This window comes from Hipposideros armiger, unplaced genomic scaffold (genome assembly GCF_001890085.2).
Source record: "Hipposideros armiger isolate ML-2016 unplaced genomic scaffold, ASM189008v1 scaffold_8, whole genome shotgun sequence".
In the NCBI taxonomy this organism is placed as follows: domain Eukaryota; kingdom Metazoa; phylum Chordata; class Mammalia; order Chiroptera; family Hipposideridae; genus Hipposideros; species Hipposideros armiger.
In genome coordinates this window covers 2,569,025-2,586,062 of record NW_017731358.1, presented here as the reverse complement: position 1 = coordinate 2,586,062, position 17,038 = coordinate 2,569,025, and the positions used below count along the sequence as shown (strand labels likewise).

At 40.3% G+C, this 17,038-nt stretch overlaps 3 protein-coding genes across 7 annotated transcripts in view; 2 read left to right on the top strand and 1 right to left on the bottom strand.

The window, feature by feature from the left end:
- The window catches only part of PAK2 (p21 (RAC1) activated kinase 2), an 88,321-nt gene extending 84,457 nt beyond the window's left edge, over positions 1–3,864 (top strand). For all 3 annotated transcript variants that reach the window (XM_019651719.1, XM_019651727.1, XM_019651729.1), the window contains exon 15: positions 219–3,864. In XM_019651719.1, coding sequence (XP_019507264.1) covers positions 219–305 — 87 coding nt within the window. In that variant the 3' untranslated portion in view covers positions 306–3,864. The remainder of the gene's footprint in view (positions 1–218) is intronic.
- A 9,192-nt stretch (positions 3,865–13,056) lies between these two features.
- Positions 13,057–16,337, bottom strand: LOC109387093 (leucine-rich repeat extensin-like protein 3). The gene is made up of 3 exons (XM_019650792.1): positions 16,263–16,337; positions 14,426–14,855; positions 13,057–13,313 (listed from the first exon to the last, which is right to left on the bottom strand). Exons 1-3 carry the CDS (start codon positions 16,335–16,337, stop codon positions 13,204–13,206), a joined length of 615 nt encoding a protein of 204 aa, XP_019506337.1. The 3' UTR covers positions 13,057–13,203.
- The window catches only part of SENP5 (SUMO specific peptidase 5), a 39,224-nt gene continuing 36,829 nt past the window's right edge, over positions 14,644–17,038 (top strand). The window contains exon 1 of one of the 3 annotated variants that reach the window (XM_019651627.1): positions 14,644–14,802. The gene's annotated coding sequence lies outside the window, so the exon portion shown is untranslated. The remainder of the gene's footprint in view (positions 14,803–17,038) is intronic. The other 2 variants (XM_019651644.1, XM_019651634.1) reach the window with 2 other exon arrangements.

Below are 17,038 nucleotides of genomic sequence, written 5' to 3'. Positions count from 1 at the left end.
GACTAAGATTTTTATAATATTAGAAAAACTTAAAAAGGCTATGCTTTCAACTGTACAAACGATGTATTGGTTATGTTGATTTTATGCAGGTATTGAAATATGTGTTTATTAAATCTCTTACGGTTCATAAAAATCTTTGGGGCTTTAATTGAAAGTAAATATTTAGCTCCTAAACTGGTGACACTTACACATTTGTTTTTCTCCCCTCTTTCTGGCAGCATCCCTTCCTGAAACTGGCCAAACCGTTATCCAGCTTGACACCACTGATTATGGCAGCTAAAGAAGCAATGAAGAGTAACCGTTAACATCATTGCCGTGGCCTCATATTCTTTTTTCCATTTTCTAAAAGAAGTCTTTTAATATATGAAAATTATTATTCTTTCGGGGTTTAAGGAAATGGTCTGCGTAACATGGAGGAAAAAACAAACAAACTACTACTTCCTGAAGACAACCAAGAGAAAATTGCAAAACAACATGACAACTTTGTGTTGAATCCCTTCTTTAGGGTCCAAAAGGAATTGTGGACTGAATCACTAGCCTTACTTCTTTCAGCAGACAGCCCATCAGGGCCATTTATAATGCTTGAGATTTGCATTTTATTTTGCTGACTTCATTGTAATAGATCCCATTCATTGCCCCTCTTGGGGTATTTTCAATACTTGAATGGCAGATTCGAGTTTTTCAGAGTATATATTTCATCTGCTAGTCTTCTTCCTCTTCTTTGTAGCTTTCTTTTTCCTCGACTTGCTCCTTTTGAGTTGTTTTCCTTAGGCCTAAATTAGAGTCAAGTTTGATAGAAATTATGTAGCTCCTTATATTGGTAAAGGAACTTGATATGGTTTAACTTTGTATAGAAGTTAGGACCAGCTATTGTTACATGTAATATTTTGGTTCAGAATTTGAACTGGGGGAAGGGAAGAAAAATATGTGATTTTTACCTTTTTTAACAAATGTGAAAGTTGATTTTAGAAATTTCATGATAGTGAGGTGTTTGGCATTTGTTACATGTATAGAGAGACTAATAATCTATATTTATAACTAAATCATTGAGACAAAAAGAGAATCCCATTGACTACATCCTTACAATTTTATTTTCCCTTCTGACCGTTTCCTCTTCACATTTGGCTTCAGGAACCAAAGTGATTTGCTCTTGTTCCAACTTGGGCTTTTATGACTTCGATTGATGCCGCTACTTTCCCCTTCTCTCTTTCCCTTCATTTTGGAAATAAGTTTCTGTATATGTTGTAATTTTAGTTTGTTTGTTTTTTAATTAACCCTCTCTCACCCTGCTCCCCACCCCATGGTAAATAATATAATAACCATTGAATCAGAATTTAAAAGGTAACTCTTTTTCCATTTAAAGGAGAAAAATATTTGGAGCTAGTAGAGACAATGTGAGAGTCTTGAACCTTGGTGAGCTCTAAAATAATTAGATGAGATTATATTCATGAAAGACAAATGTCAGTTACATAGAGATGCAGCTGCTGACCAGGAAACTGTAGAGATTTGTTATAAACATTGTTCCCAACCCCTTACCAAGGTTTTACTATCCGAGAACTTAAATGACAGAGTATTTCTTCATAAATTCATGGATCATTTGAGATGTTGAGCTACTATTGATTTTTTTCAAATAAGTAAATAATATTCATGTAAAAAACTGGAGAAAGGAAGAAAAATGAAATGTGCTTGTTGATAGCAATACTTTATTTTAAAGATTTTTAAAAGGTCTGTGACCTGTAGCATTAATTATTAAACTGCCCTCTCTTCTCTCCTCCCCTCCTCTTCTTCCTCTCCTCTTTCTCCTTATTTTTTGATTGTTTTACATTTGGATGTAGTGTCGCCCCTTCTGGCATGCCAAGAGCCACATAAAAGAGAAAAATCAGTGGTTTGGTTTTGGAACAGAATGTTCCCACCATTCTCTGCTAATTAACTTCATACCTACTTGCCATCCTGCAATAGTACAAATAATGAATAAAAGCAGTTTTGATGATTTGGAGTACATTTGGGGGAACTAATATAGTTTTATGTCCTGTCATTCCCATTATCTGTGTTAAGATGGATAGAAATGCCTGGGGTTTTTGGGGTTTTTTTTTTTTTTTTATAATGCAGGAAGGTTTCACAAAAACGAGTAAAATAATGAAACTTTTATTTAGAGCACTTAATGGTCTGTTTTCAATTTGGTTCTTGATTTTATGTTTCTCTGGATTATATTGGCCCCCTCTAGCTATTACTAAATTACTTTATAGAAGCAAGCTGGTTTATTTCTGATGGAAAGCTACATTGCCTCTTGGGTTCCAGATTTGAACATTCTTTGTAAATAGTTGGATGGATTGTGATAAAGAAGATGCTACCGATGAAATAGAAAACCAACTAGATGATAAGACTGTGATCATCATGACCACTCTAGAAGGCACTTCCATGTGTAAGTCATAAAGACCATATTCATTGAATACAGTGCCAATGCCCCATTTTTTTATTCCTGTGACTCAACGAAGGTCTTTTCAGTTTATAGAAGCAGTTTGGGATTTGTATTTTACAACTTTTGATGGTTACCTGCATGTCCATTGCTGGCAACGGACTTTGTCATTAAAATCTGACTCCTAGGTTAAGGGAGCTACACTGTGGTTTATTCTTTACTTACTTGGATAAACTAACTTGTAATAGAAATATACTTTGGTTAATTCTGAAATGTGTCATTTTTAAACAAAATAATCTTAAAAGCAATATGGAATTGTGATTTATTAGTTAATTTTAAATTAAAATGTTTAGATTTTGTTGAAAGAAAAATTATATCTGAATCAAGATTCATGTTTTTTTGATAACTGCCTTTTGTATTCACCCTCTTGTCATCACTTTAGAATGAAAATTTCCATTTAAATCTAAAAATTACCTTGGTAGTCTTCTTGTATTATTAGGACATTATTACTATAGTACTTATTTATTTTATTTCAGACTCTGGCGGTCTTAAAGTTCCCTTCTCCTCTTGTTCCTTTTGCTGCTTTTAGGAACAGTTAAAACTGGGAAACCATGGAAATACTGAGTAGTTTATCCTACCTAGGATAGTAAACAAGTAGAGTGATTGTGATAGCAATAGAAACCAAGGCTAACACAACTCTCTTCATGTGTTGAGTGCCTGGCACATAGTATACATTCTCTTCCCTTTCACGTATAAATATTAAGCTGCTTAAAATGTATCTAGTTACCACCAGTCCTAAATGAACCTGTGCCTTTAATAAGCAATTTAAAACTACCTATGACTTTCTTTTAGGGCTCACATAAATACATGTTTGTTTAAATATACTGTTCCCTAGCCAGAATAATTCTAGATCTGATCAGGCAGTAGCTATAGTTAGAAGAAAATCGATGCCTAAAGAATTTGCACCAGTTTTTTAATCTAAAAGTTTTAAAATAAACATATCCATATCCAGTGATGTCAAAAAAATCATTGTGGAATATAGCTAAAATCCAGATTTTTTTATAGTGGAATTTCATAGTATAAAACAGATTGTCGTCCTTGTCTCCATTGCTCCTACAATAGATATTTAAACATTTAAAATCAGTTTTTCCCACAGTGCGTGTGTATGCATGTGTAAAAAAGGAAAAACACACACTTTTTTTTCTCACTCTACACATTTATTGACTACTTTGGCAAAGACACTGTGGTAGATATTGTAGGAATTTTATAAAGGAGAATCAAACACTGGCCTGGCCTTGAGAGAACTGAAGTGTTTTTCCTTCATCATTCTAGAATATTGCCAAATGAGAGGGAGAAAGGAATGTATGATAATTCTGTCAAACAAATTTTCATTCTGTATTAAGCAAAACAGAATTATAGTTGGAATTAAACATCACCTTTGGTAAGAACATGTTGCTTTTTTTTTTTTTCTCTTGGTAGATAGAAATGGAGTTAAGTTGAAAGCAGCTTGTCTTTTCTGTTTTGTCTTCAAATTTTATATTGACTTATTTTTAATTTAATCCTATTCAATTATTTAATTGTTACGTTGACATTAACTGCTGTATTTGATGACTCTGTTCAATAATTTTGTTCTTTCAGGGCTAGAAATAAACTTTTTTTTATGTTTATTTTTCCCTTTCCTAAACTCAATTCTTTAAATTACAACACCTTAAAAGAATAAGTGTAATAGGTTTTCAAGGAGCATTATATAGTATTTTTAAAGATAAATGTTTTTTAAACATGTCATGGCACCATTTTGGATGACTACAAGGCCCAGATTAGGTTTCCAGAAATGTATGGGTAGTAAGCATGAGCCCTCACTCTTCTCAACCAGGTTCAGAATAAATTTGGAAATATTCTGGCCATCAGACCCAGGGAAACACTGCCAATCTGTTTGATACCTTCAGTAACTTGGCCTGAAATTCTAATGCTTACCTGGCTGAGGTAATGAGAATCTTACTAGCATTTCTGTGTTAAATGCACCAAGACAGCTTTAAAAGTGCAACACTTTAAGGTATCACTTAATTATACACATTTAATTTGGAATGTTGGATACCTTGACATGGAGAACAGCTGCAATATAGAGCTCACTATCACAAACCAAAATTACACATTTTTTAGCATGGAGTGGGGGGTGCAGGCAATGACTGCTTGAAATATATTTTTTACACTGTAAATCTGTTTAGTGCTAATCTAACATTTGTGTTTCTTTACACTAATTACAGCACATGCTTAAAATATTTGCCTAAGAAAAGTTCAGAATGCCTGTGTGGTTGATTTGAAAACCACTATTTGTATGAGTTTAAACCATTTGTGGCATTTTTTAGATTAGGAAATTATTTTTTATGCTAAATTATTCAACAAGTTTTATGTTTTGAAGAGGAGGAGGAGGAGTAAAACAATGAAGGTCTTTTTACAAGCCTAGTTATCTTACAGTTTAACAAAATAATGTACATAGATTAAAAATTCAAATACTACTAATCTTAAAGGAGTTGTAACAGACAGTGCCTGCCAGCCTCCAGCTTTAAATTTCCCCACTGCCAAGTCCACAGAGGCACCTATTTTTAACTCTGAGCTGTTTTTAGCATGCATTAATCTTCACCTTTCTAAATTATATACTTATACTGGTATTTCTTGACGTTTCTATATACTTTATCTAGTAACTTCCTGTTATGATGGTTGAGAATTTGAGTACTGTCATACCTTCGCATTCTCCCATCTCTACTCCCTTAATCTCTGAATTAAGAGAGATGGCAATTTGTTTTTTCTAAGATTTTGTTGGGGAATTGGTGAAGGGGAACAACAGACAAGTTGCTGTCCTTCTTCAGTCTAGCTGTGGAAGACGTCGCTTCACTGGCCCATGTTGGTATTATCATTGCGCCCTTCCCAGGTGAGGCAGTTGCTTGCCGGCCCTTGGACCACTGCTCATGGTGGTTCATGGCAGCTCACACTGGCTGCCGGCCACTCACAGTAGCTTATGGCAGCCCACTGCAGCAGGGGCTGCAGCCTACGCCATCGCCGGTGACTCACGGCAGCCTAGCTGCAAGTCAAGCTGTTGTTCACCATCTTAGCTGTAGAGGGCACAGCACCACTGGCCCTAATGTGGGATCTGAACTGGGGCCCTGCTGCTCAGCTGGCATCCCAAGCCAACTCTTAACCAATGGACCACTCAGCCGGCCCGAGAGATGGCATTTTTTTATTCAATTAGTAGTTAGTTTTTATTTCATGACTATGGGAGAGTTGTTCATTTGAGTGAAGTAAGTTATCATTACATGTCATTTCCTGTACAACTCTGCGATTTTCCTGTTAATTTTCTTGTCTTTTTGTTGCCTTTGAAAATTGCTGTTATCACTAAGTTTTCCCAAACTCCCAACAAAATTACAAAAGCCCTCTGAAAACTAGTTTCTATTTTCTATAGTCTCAAATAATGACAGTTCCTTTTTCTTTCCTGGAACTTGATTGGGGCTGTAGATTGCACTGTTGCTCTCCAGGCCTTCTGTCCCTCATCTGAAACTCAACTTCACTGTACTCTTGAGTTAGATCCTTTGTTTCCTGAACACCGTATCTTCTTGCTTGGTTTATTCCCTCATTTTGGAGAAGTACACCTTTGACTAGCTTCCTGAGAAAGGGTACATAAAGGTAAGATTTTTAAGAGCTTGCATGTCTGAAAATGGCTCACATTTAACTGGTACTATAGGATTTTAGGCTAGAATCATCTTGAGATTTTGAAGTCACTGCTTCTTTGTCTTATAACTTGTCATTTTTTATAATACCTTTGTGTATAACCCATTTCTCTGCTTCTCTGGAGCTTTTTTCCTGAAATTTTACTATGAAGTACCTTGGTAAGGGTATATATGTTTTAATAAGCTTTGGGCATTTGGCAGGCTCTCTTGGTCAGACTCATTTCCTTCAGTTCTGTGAAATTCTTGCATTATTTCTTTAATAGTTACCACATTTCCCCCCCATTATTTCAGGAGTTCCACAATTAATCTGTTTTTCTTATCTTTCTCTCCTGCTTTCCATCTCTGCCTTTTGTTTTTAAGTTTCTGGGAGAATTTTCTTGATTGGACCTCTGACCCTTTTTTTTTTTTTTAACATATATCAAGTATCACATTCTTAATTTTCAAAAACTCGTTTTTGTTTTCTGACCTCCCGTTTTACAGCCTTCTGTTTTTGTTTTTTTTTAAGATTTTTCTTGGGGAATTGGGGGAAGGGAAACAGACAAGTTGCTGTCCTTTTGTTCTTCAGTCTAGTTGTGGAGGACGTTGCTTCACTGGCCCAAGTTGGCACCATCATTGTGCTCTTCCCAGGCGAGGCAGGTCAGTCGCCAGCTTCTGGAAGGCTGCTCACGCTGGCTGCTGGCTACACATGGTAGCCCATGGCAATCCACTGCAGCAGGGGCTGCAGCCTATGCCCACGCGGGCGAGCGACTCATGGCAGCCCAGCTCCAGGTTGAGCTGGTGTTCAGCATCTTAGCTGTGGAGGGCAGTGTCACTGGCCCTCATATGTGGGATCTGAACCGGGGCCCTCTGGCGTCCCAAGCCAGCTCTTAACCAACGCACCACTCGGCCGGCCCAGCTAAGCTATATTAAAAATATATATATAAAAAAAAAAATTCACACCTTAGAGATTTGTTGCGAAAGTTAAATGTTACAATGCCCATAAAATGTTGAATGCACAGTAAGATCTCAATAATTATTTTTTTTAAAATCTAGAAGACAAACTTAGGGCAAGCAAATAGGTAGAAAAATCATAGAAAAAAGGTTTTCCAGTGAGCTATAAATTTACATAAATGTCTAAGTCTAAAGAAATGTTATAATTATGGTTATAAACAAGGTATCATTTATACCCTTGGGCATTGCAGACATGATATAACCGAGTTTTACAAGTGACTTTTGCTTCCAAATATGATGTAGTAGGTTGCAGCAGGACAATGTTCGTGCTGCAACAACTTTAGAAAATGCAGAATAAGTTTAAAAATATCATATTTTAAAATAGATTGGAGAGCTGTGAAGTAACAAGGACTTGATACCTAATTTTAGGTATACTAAAATTCCAAAGAGGGGAGGGAGAGCCATTCTAAGATGAAGTGATAATCACTAGCTGTTTTCTTTTCTGGAAACATTTGCTGATTCTAAGTGCGGGCTGAGAATCAGCCTCAACTTAGAGAAAACCCAGAGGAACTTATGGTGGCCATGTGGGGCTACTGGGGCAGACTGGAAATCAGAAGAGCCCCAGTGCATGGCTGCTTATCTGGGTGGGCATTTGCTGAGTTAAAGACCTGCTTGGAAGGCTGTCAGACTGGGTCAAAATTTTCAAAAAGCCATGGTGTATAGAAAACTATGCCTCATTAGAGGGACATGGCCTCTCTCACACATGGCTAACCTCTCCCTCAATACATTTCTCATATTTTAAAGGTGAATAGGCTGGAGGTGAAAGAGCTAAGTTCATCATCTCTAAAGGAATGAACTCAATGTCCTGTAATCTTTCATGACTGAGGAGACAGAGGTTTTTTATCAAAAGCTTGCGCTACCCCTGAGGAATGTGGATGACCCAGAGGTGGAATGAATCTAAGTAAAATGGCAAACTTACCAAGATCCAGCTCAATCTCTGATTACATTGGGACGATCAGCCCATCACTCTGTCAGCCTAATAGAGGGAAGGGGGAACACTGACTGCGAGATGATATCACATGGTGGCTCTACAATTCTTTTATATACACTGTGACACACAAGAAAACATTACCAAGCACATGACGAGGCAGGACAATGTGACTGATGAACCTTTGAACTAGACTAACAAATGATCAAAATGTTAAATGTTAGCAGACAAGGACTGAAAGAAAGAAACTATAATACAGAAAATAAAGGAAAAGGTGAACAAAATGGATTAAAAGATAGACTTTCAATGGATAACTGGAATCTATAAAAACAAATCAAATTCTAAAACTGAAAATACAATATTAAAAATTAAGAACTCAAGCATAGTTTGACAGCAGACTAGAGATCACAGAAGACAGAATTAGTAAACTCAAACACAAGTCAATAGAAACTATTCAAACTGAAGCACCAAGGAAAAAAAAAGATGGAACAAAGTGTAAAACACATTGTGAATAAGATCAAATAATTTTTTTTAATTGGGTAACTGTGTTTTTTCCATGACCCATCAGCTCCAAGTCAAGTCGTTGTTCTTCAATCTAGTTGTCGAGGGCGCAGCTCAGTTCCCAGTCCAGTTACCATTTTCAGTCTAGTTGTGGGGTAGGGGAAAGCCCGCCATCCCATGCAGGAATCAAACTGGCAACCTTGTTGTTAAGAGCACATGCTCTAACCAACTGAGCCATCCAGCCACCGACTGGCAGCTTAGCAGCAACTCGGACAGTTCAGCTCAAGTCGTCTTCAATCTAGTTGTGGAGGGCACAGCTCACTGACCCATGTGGGAATCGAACCAGCAACCTTGTTATTCAGAACACATGCTCTAACCAACTGAGCCATCCAGCTGCCCTAGATCAAATGATCTTATATATGTAATTGGAATCCCAAAGCAACAGAGATAGAGAATGGAGCAAAAATAATAGTTGAAAAGACACTGGCTGAGAATTTCCCAAAATTCATGAAAGACAGCAACCCACAAATTAGAGAAGTTAGTGAAAACTTACTGTAGACTTAAAGGGTTCACTTCCCTGCTTGCATGCAAGCCAAAAAAAAGACACCAGCAGGAGTTTGCAGCAAAGAAAGTAAAGATTTTTTAAAAGAGTTGGTGCCAAATCTGGGGACACAGGTGAGCTAGTGCTCTCAAAAACCTGGCTCCCTGATGGCTTCTAGCAGCCTGGTTATATTGGGTTGTCGGAAAAGTCATGACATATTTTTTTCTATTTTTTCAAAGGTCATTTATTTATATAAAGAACAAAGATATTGCCTGTTTTGTTCGATAACCTTTTGCCATCTTTCAGTGAACTTCATAATTCCTCATTCATAGAAGGACCTGTCTTTATTTGTGAAAATCTGAACAAGGTGCTGATTTACAGCCTCATCTGAATTGAACGTTATACCATGCAAGGAGTTTTGAAGAGAGCGAAACAAGTGGAAGTCTGACAGCGCAAGGTCAGGCAAGTATGGGGGTGTGACAACACATCCCATCCAAGCTCCAATAATTTTTTTTTCTTTTTTTTTTTAGCTGAGCCATCCTGCCACCTGTTGGCAGCTCAGTGGCAGCTCAGCTCGGGCCGGGCATCAAATCGCTGTTGCTCAGAGCTCAAACTCTTGAGCGAGCTCTTAAGCAACTGAGCCACTCGGCCTGCCCCAAGCTCCAATAATTTTTGACAGGTGATCAAACTTGTGTGTGGTCTCGCGTTGTCATAATGGAGCACAACTCCTTTACTATTAACAAGCTCTGGACGTTCCTGGATGATGGATTCATTCAGACTGTCCAATTGCTGACAGTACACATTCGAATTGATTGTTTGGTTCCTTGGTAGGAACTCGAAAAACACGACACCTTTAAAATCCCACCACACTAAGAGCATAACCTTCCTCTAATGAATGTCTGCTTTCGATGTCGTTTGAGGCGAATCATCACGTCGGGATCAAGACCGTTTGCTCACCACATTGTTGTAAATGATCCACTTCTCATCAGTTATCAGTCACTTCAAAAAAGGATCATTTTCCTCACATTTATTGAACATATTGCAGATGTTTATACGAGCCGTCAAATGAACTTCTTTGAGTTCATGAGGAACCCAAATATCGAGCTTGCTTACGTATCCCAGCTTCTTCAGGTGGTCGTGAATGCTTGAATGATGGATGTTCAATGTTTCTGCAATCTCTCATGTCGTGTAACGTGGGTTTGACTAGATCAATGCCTTTATTTTGTCATCATCAACCTCGGTGGGCCTCCCTGACCCAGGAGTGTTGTTGAGATAAAAATCACCAGCATGGAGGGGCCGGCCGAATGGCGCAATGGTTAAGAACTGGCTTGGGACGCCAGAGGGCCCGGTTCGGATCCCACATATGAGGGCCAGTGACACTGCCCTCTATAGCTAAGATGCTGAACAATGGCTCAACCTGGAGCTTGGCTGCCGGTGATGGCGTAGGCTGCAGTGGATTGCCATGGGCTATCGTATGTAGCCAGCAGCCGCAGTGAGTGGCCGTCCAGAAGCTGGCGACTGATCTGCCTCGCCCGGGAAGAGCGCAATGATGGTGCCAACTTGGGCCAGTGAAGCAACGTCCTCCACAACTAAGAACAAAACGACAGCAACTCGTCTGTTCCCTTTCCCCCAATTCCCCAGCATTGTTTCCATCCCCACAATTCCCCAATAAAAAATCTTCAAAAAAAAAAAAAATCACCAGCATGGAATTTCGTGAACCATCGTTGGCACTGACGTTCTTGTAGAGCATTGTCACTATAAACTTGATGCAACTTTTCACAAGCTTGATGTGCATTCTTCCCTTTATGGAAGTAAAACAGTAAAATATGGCAAAAATGCACAGTTTGGTCTTCCGCCTTCAACTTGTTGTAAAATCTCCAACAAAAGTCAACCAAATTGCTCAGTTTTTATTAGAATGAAGCTAGAACTGTCAGCTGTCAAATGACATAGCAATAACATAGATGCGAATGACTCTAGTACTTCCAAAAATGAACTAGCACCATCTGTTGCAAAAATGCGTCATGACTTTTCTGACAACCCAATATAAGGGTAAAATCATTAGTCATGGTTACTATGGGAGTTGGGGTCATGGGCTCTACTTATTGGACAGAGCTAAGACAGAGAGGAATTGATCATGGCTCCAGGTCCTGGTATCAACCAATGCATTGTTCTCTCCGGTTCCCAGGGGATGTGGTTCTTGGGGCCATTCTGCCTTCATGAGTCTGGAGCTGAAACATAACTGAGGCCAAGGTGTTATCTTTGACTAAACCTTAATCTGGTTTGAGGTTTGGTTATTGTATCTTGGCCATGGTTGATAGACCTGAACCTTTATTTTGAAGTGAGTGTGACTCTGACCAGAACCTAATGTCCTAAGGGCTTAATGATTAAAAGGAGCTGACATACAGCAAATGTGCTGGTAGGAGGGTCTGGGGAAAGATGACTCATAGTTCTATCAGGCTAAACAAAGCTAGCTTGGATTAAAGCAGAATGTATGCTAAAGAAATAAGTTCATGTGCAGTTACAAACCCAAGCCCGATAAATACAATGAAAACCACATTAGGACACAAAATAGTCAAATAGCTAAAAATCAACAGTGAGAAAATAATAAAAAGCAGCTTTCTCTTTGTGCAACTCTCTCTTCACTGGGGAGCCTTTCTTGTGAACTCTATTTGCTTTTCCGTCCCAGTCTTCCTGCTTCTTCCTCAATGTAGGGAAACCATCAGGCTTTTCCTGGTATCCTCTACCTGTGACTATCCTAGAGACTCTTGCCAGGCAGCACACTGGGGCATTTGGGGGGCTCACCCCATTTATTGTCCAACTCTCAGGGATTAATTACCATTCTTTGCCTTATGTCAAATGTCTTGAAAACTAATGTTTCATATTTTTTTGTCTGGCTTTTTAGTTGTTTCAGTTGAAAGGGTAAATCTGATCTGTTATTCCATCTTGGCTGAAAGTGCAAATCTCACAAGATTTACTTTTAAACTGAGGAAATGTCAATCTGAAGCTTATACATGGTCATGCACCCCATAGCAACCTTTCAATCAAGGACAGACCACATATACTAAGGCATCTTGAGCAACACATTACACAAATGTTTACCATTGTCTTACAATTGCCTACAGTAACAAGCTGTGTAGATTTGTAGCCTGAGCTGTAGGGAAACAGGATTTGTCACTCCAAAATATGTCTTTTTGGCACAAGGTTGCTTAATTTTAAGAAACAGCAGACATGGGAGAAGATCTGGAAACCAAGTAGGAGTTACCCTTTGTAAAAGACATTCCAGTTGTAAGGGGGCGCCCCTAGCCTTACTAGAAGAGGGAGATGGCCTTCCAGAAACTTAACAATGCAGAAAACAGTGACTTAAGTCTGCAATAACAACCCTACCCTTGTTTACTGTGCTTTTCCTGGTAACTTCCCATAACTGACTCCCCCAAGCCACAGCTTCTTCTTTTGTCTTCAGCTGAGGATGGCATTTAAGGTGGTGGTATTACGGGAGTCTTGGTTCTTCCTGCCGACACAGTGAAGAATCAAAGGTCAGCAAGCTGATTAACATGGAATCAGGGTTTATTAGTGATACATTCTCAGGGAAGAGAACGGGCCTAGCCGAGGTGAGAGAGAGGCATAGGCTCTTGGTATTAGTGATACATTTTGGGGGAAGAGAACAGGTCTAGCTGAGGTGAGGGAGAGGGGGATACATATTATTAAACTTTTGTTTGTTTTCTCCTGTTAATCTTTTACTATAGGGATGTCTAAACCAAGAACCCAGAAGGGTAGAGGGAAAATTATTTTTCCTCCCCTATATAGCAATAAGCTATACCATATAGCCAAGCTGTGTAGTAGGCTATACCATCTAGGTTTGTCTAACTAAGTACACTATGATGTTTGCACAATGTTGAAATCACAGAACATTTTCCTGTTAAGCAGCGCATGATTGTATAGTAAAACTCAATAGTGCCTATAGCAACTGTTTAGGAAGACTAAGAAAAGCTTTTGTTTGGGGGAGGAGTACTTTATTATTGACACCATTTAGAATTTGCTGATACATGATAATTAAAAGCAAACCACATTGTAGTCAGTTTTACTATACTTTGTATCTTCTCTATAGTCACACCCTTACTGCTTGCACCTGGGGTAAATGGCGCCTGGAACCCAACCCTTGGTATTCCATTATATCCATCTCCATTCTATTGATGAGACAGGGCAGGGCAGGACACCCTAGGGCAGAAAACAACGGAAATGTCAACCATGGGAGAAAATCCAGTAAACCAGGATGTAGTACAAACAGGCCAGGATTAGCCAAGATCAAGATGACTACAGGATTTACCTCCAAGTAATTTCCAGCCTTATACCCTCATTAAAACACATTTCCATACCAAATAACATACCCACCAGTGCCATGACACTTCAGGAAAGGACCATACAAGGACAAAAAAGGGGGTGTATCCCCATTCTCAGAAAAGCCCACCAGTTTCCTGGAACTAATAGAACATTCCGCCCCTTTATTTCAATACAAATAAAACCCCTACCAAATAAAAACTGCTGTCGCACCAAAATCAACGTCTCATTTTGGAGCAACTTTTACTCTGCCTATGGAGTAGATCTTTACTCAACAAACTACTTTCACTTTGCTATCTGGCTCGCTATTGAATTATCTCTTGCTCCTTGCCTATAGCCAAGAATCCTCTTTCCTGCAACAATCGGAATCGAGTATGTCTAAAATTGAATTTATCTTCCACCATAAATCTGTTATATTTTCTCCCTGTCGGGATATTGTATTAAAATTATTGATGTCTCTTTCCCCACAATTAGACTGAGGGCTTCCAAGAGAAAGACTACTTCATGTTCACATTCAAAAAATGTTTAATGAATAGTGCCTCAACATATCAGACTGAGGTCATTTTCCTCTCTCATTAGGAAGAGAATAACAGATGTACCGCACTGACTTACTAAGCGCTTGTAATAGGCCAGTCACTATTTGGTGCTCTGGCTACTGTGGTGAATAAAATCGGGCTCTATCCTCCAATGGAAATGTTCTCAGTCGAGAAGAGGCAGGGCACAGATGAAGAGGTGCATTATAATACCGATGGGTAAGGTCATCATGGGGGAATCAGAGAAGAAATGCTTGGGCCAGAGCATCCAGAGTAGGAATGGGGTCTTTCACTTGTTATTCAAAAAGGAAAACGGGTTAGTGGAGGAACGGGCCACACATTAGCTGCGGTCTGCCCTAGCCCTTGTAGGGTAAACATTTCAGAGGAGGCTGAACAGGTCTCTCAAACCCAATTTGTAGAGCTTCTGCAATTTCTATATCAGTTTCCACAAGTCCTCACTTGTAGAAGGAGGCGCCGGGTAGGGGACGGAGTCGGGGGTCGGGACGACACGGCACACGTAAGAGCCAGACGTCCACACCGGCGAGGGAAGGCGGGGCCGCGGCCCCAGCGCCGGGTCGTCGCGGGCTCTCTCCGCCGGCACGCGGGGCGGGGAGGGGCTGAGGCGGAAGGGCCCGGAAGGAGGTGACGGTATAACTAAGCGCCGGCATCGCGACAGCGGCTGCAAAGGAAGCTGGGCGGCCGTGGCTGCCGTGTGCAGGCCGGACACCTCTTTGCTGACGAGTCTTCCCCTGGAGCTGGCGAAGGCGGGGCCGCAGCTGGAGCTGCCGCAGTTTCTGGGCCCGCGGCGGGGCAGGTGAGGGCAGCCAGGGGCGGAGGTAAGCGGGAACCCGGGTGTCAAATCGGCCAAATGACTTACGGACCTGGCTGTCTGGCCATTCCCGCGCCAGTGTGCGCCAGCTCAGCACCCCGGCCTGGAGGCCTCAAGCGCTGCCCTACTCCCACGCCCGAGCGGGAGGCAGCAGATTTCTCCCTGAGCGCTGCTGTGCCTTCCTGGGGGCGGGAACTCGTCCCTAGGGACCGCTGTCCTCCCCTCTTTCTCTCCAGTTCGAGCTGCACGACGCAGAAGCAGAGAAAACGAGCGCCCCCGGCCGCTCCTCCTGAAGCCAGGGAAAGCTTTGAGAGAGAGAGAGTCAGAGTCAGTCAGAGTCGCTGCTGTTAGAGGTCCTCCAGCTCCTGCGATCTTGGAAGTCAAGGGCTTTTATTTGGAGGGACAGTTTTCCTTCCTGCCTGCCTTCAGCTTCTTCCCCCACACTCCTGGGACCCTGTTCTAGTGAAAGGGTTTGGCATAATTGAACATCAGTGTGGTGGGAAGCTTGATTTTTCTGTTTTATCTATGGTAGGCAGTATGAACCCCAGTTCCACTGTATGGCCGCTGTGTTGGGAGAGGAGAGAGATGTGGAGAGGATGTGGGAAGCGTTTTCGAGTCAGAAGAGCTGAGTTGAGATCCTAGCCTGCCATTTGGTGGTGGTTTTAACACTTCGACGTTTTTTACCGCATGTAAAGTTGAGCTTCTTTTATACCTATATAAATTAGTAGGGAGAATTAAATGAAATGACAGCAGAATGTTAATCATGAAATATTTGGGGAATCGAGTTACACTCAGTTTAAGGATATACAGGACACTTAATGGTAGGTTCCTAGTTATGTCTTTTACCTAGAATAACTAAGCTTGCTATGGAGAAGGGTGCCAGAGGAGATACTAGGATCTTGTGTAGTTAGAACCTAACTGCAGACTGTGCTTTGGGTTGGGCAGCATTAGGAAGAAATCAGACCCAGCTGTCTCATGCTTATTGATAAAACATTATTGGTATATGAGAGATGACCCAAATCAGTTTTGCTCCTTACTCAAGATAACTTTGCCTGGTGGGCCCTTTCCAGGAGAAAAGCTGGGAGGGGCCTCTTTTACACCTTGGTCCACTTTAAAAGGAATTCTTTGCACACGTTTCTGAGGACTCCTCACTCTGCCTCTAAAACATTTCATGTTAATTGAAAATGTGCAGAGAATAAATACAGGAACTTGAATCCTTTGAGTGGCTGGACATTACAGTTCTAAGTTAATCTGAGGAGATGCCTTTCTCTATATAGGAGAGAACATTCACCACTGAAGTTTAATAGACCCTAAGTTAGAGAAGTGTTAGGGCAGGAAGGATGGGAGATGCAATCAGTGACTTCAGTGAGTAGCCCCTGTTCTTAAACCCAATTGCTTGGTCAGACAAATGAAGGATGCTTTCCTTTCCTTAGTGGAGTATGATGATGGCTGCTGTGCAGTATGTACCCAAGTGCAATCTTTCAGTTCCTTTGACATAGAATTGTCAATTTGGAACTTCAAGTCATGGATAAGGAAGGTCATCTTATCCAGTGGTTCCAGAACCTTCCTGGGCATCAGAAGCAGTTGTGGAATTAAAACCAAACCCCAGATGCCTCGACATTACCTCAGTAGATCTGAAGTGGGACCTGGGTATTTGTGGTTTTTGAAAAGCTTGTCAGGTGATACTCATGGTTTGAAAACATAGATGTAGATCGTGTTTCACATTTTAGTTTATAAACAGGCTTAGAGAGATGAGTGCCATGCCCCATTAGTTTGTTGCCTTCTATGCCTTCTTAATTGTTTTTTTTTTTCTCTTTTCCTTTCTTTAACAAATAACCTTACTTGAATCAATAGTACTATTTCAGGTTTTGTAGTGCCTTGAGCTCAGAAGTTAAAATAAGAAAGACCGTTAAGTTAGTAGCTCTGTAATTCTGTTTTTATAGCTTTCTATGCGGTTAGACTCCTTAATGCTCTTTCATGAAAGTAGGTTGTACAGTAAAATTTCTTACTAAATGTTGCTTAGGTTTGTTTGTTGGCAGAATAATATAAAGATTATATCACTTTTATAAATCAGTTTTTTAGTAGGTTTTTGTGCCAAGCCTTCATAAACTGCGGAAAAATTCCAGTTTAAGATTATTTTGCTTTTGTATTGGCTTATCATAAACCCAGTGTACGTCCGTTCCCCCCCTCCCCATTCCCCCCCCCCATTGTGGTATGCATGACTACTGAACTTTGTGTCACTA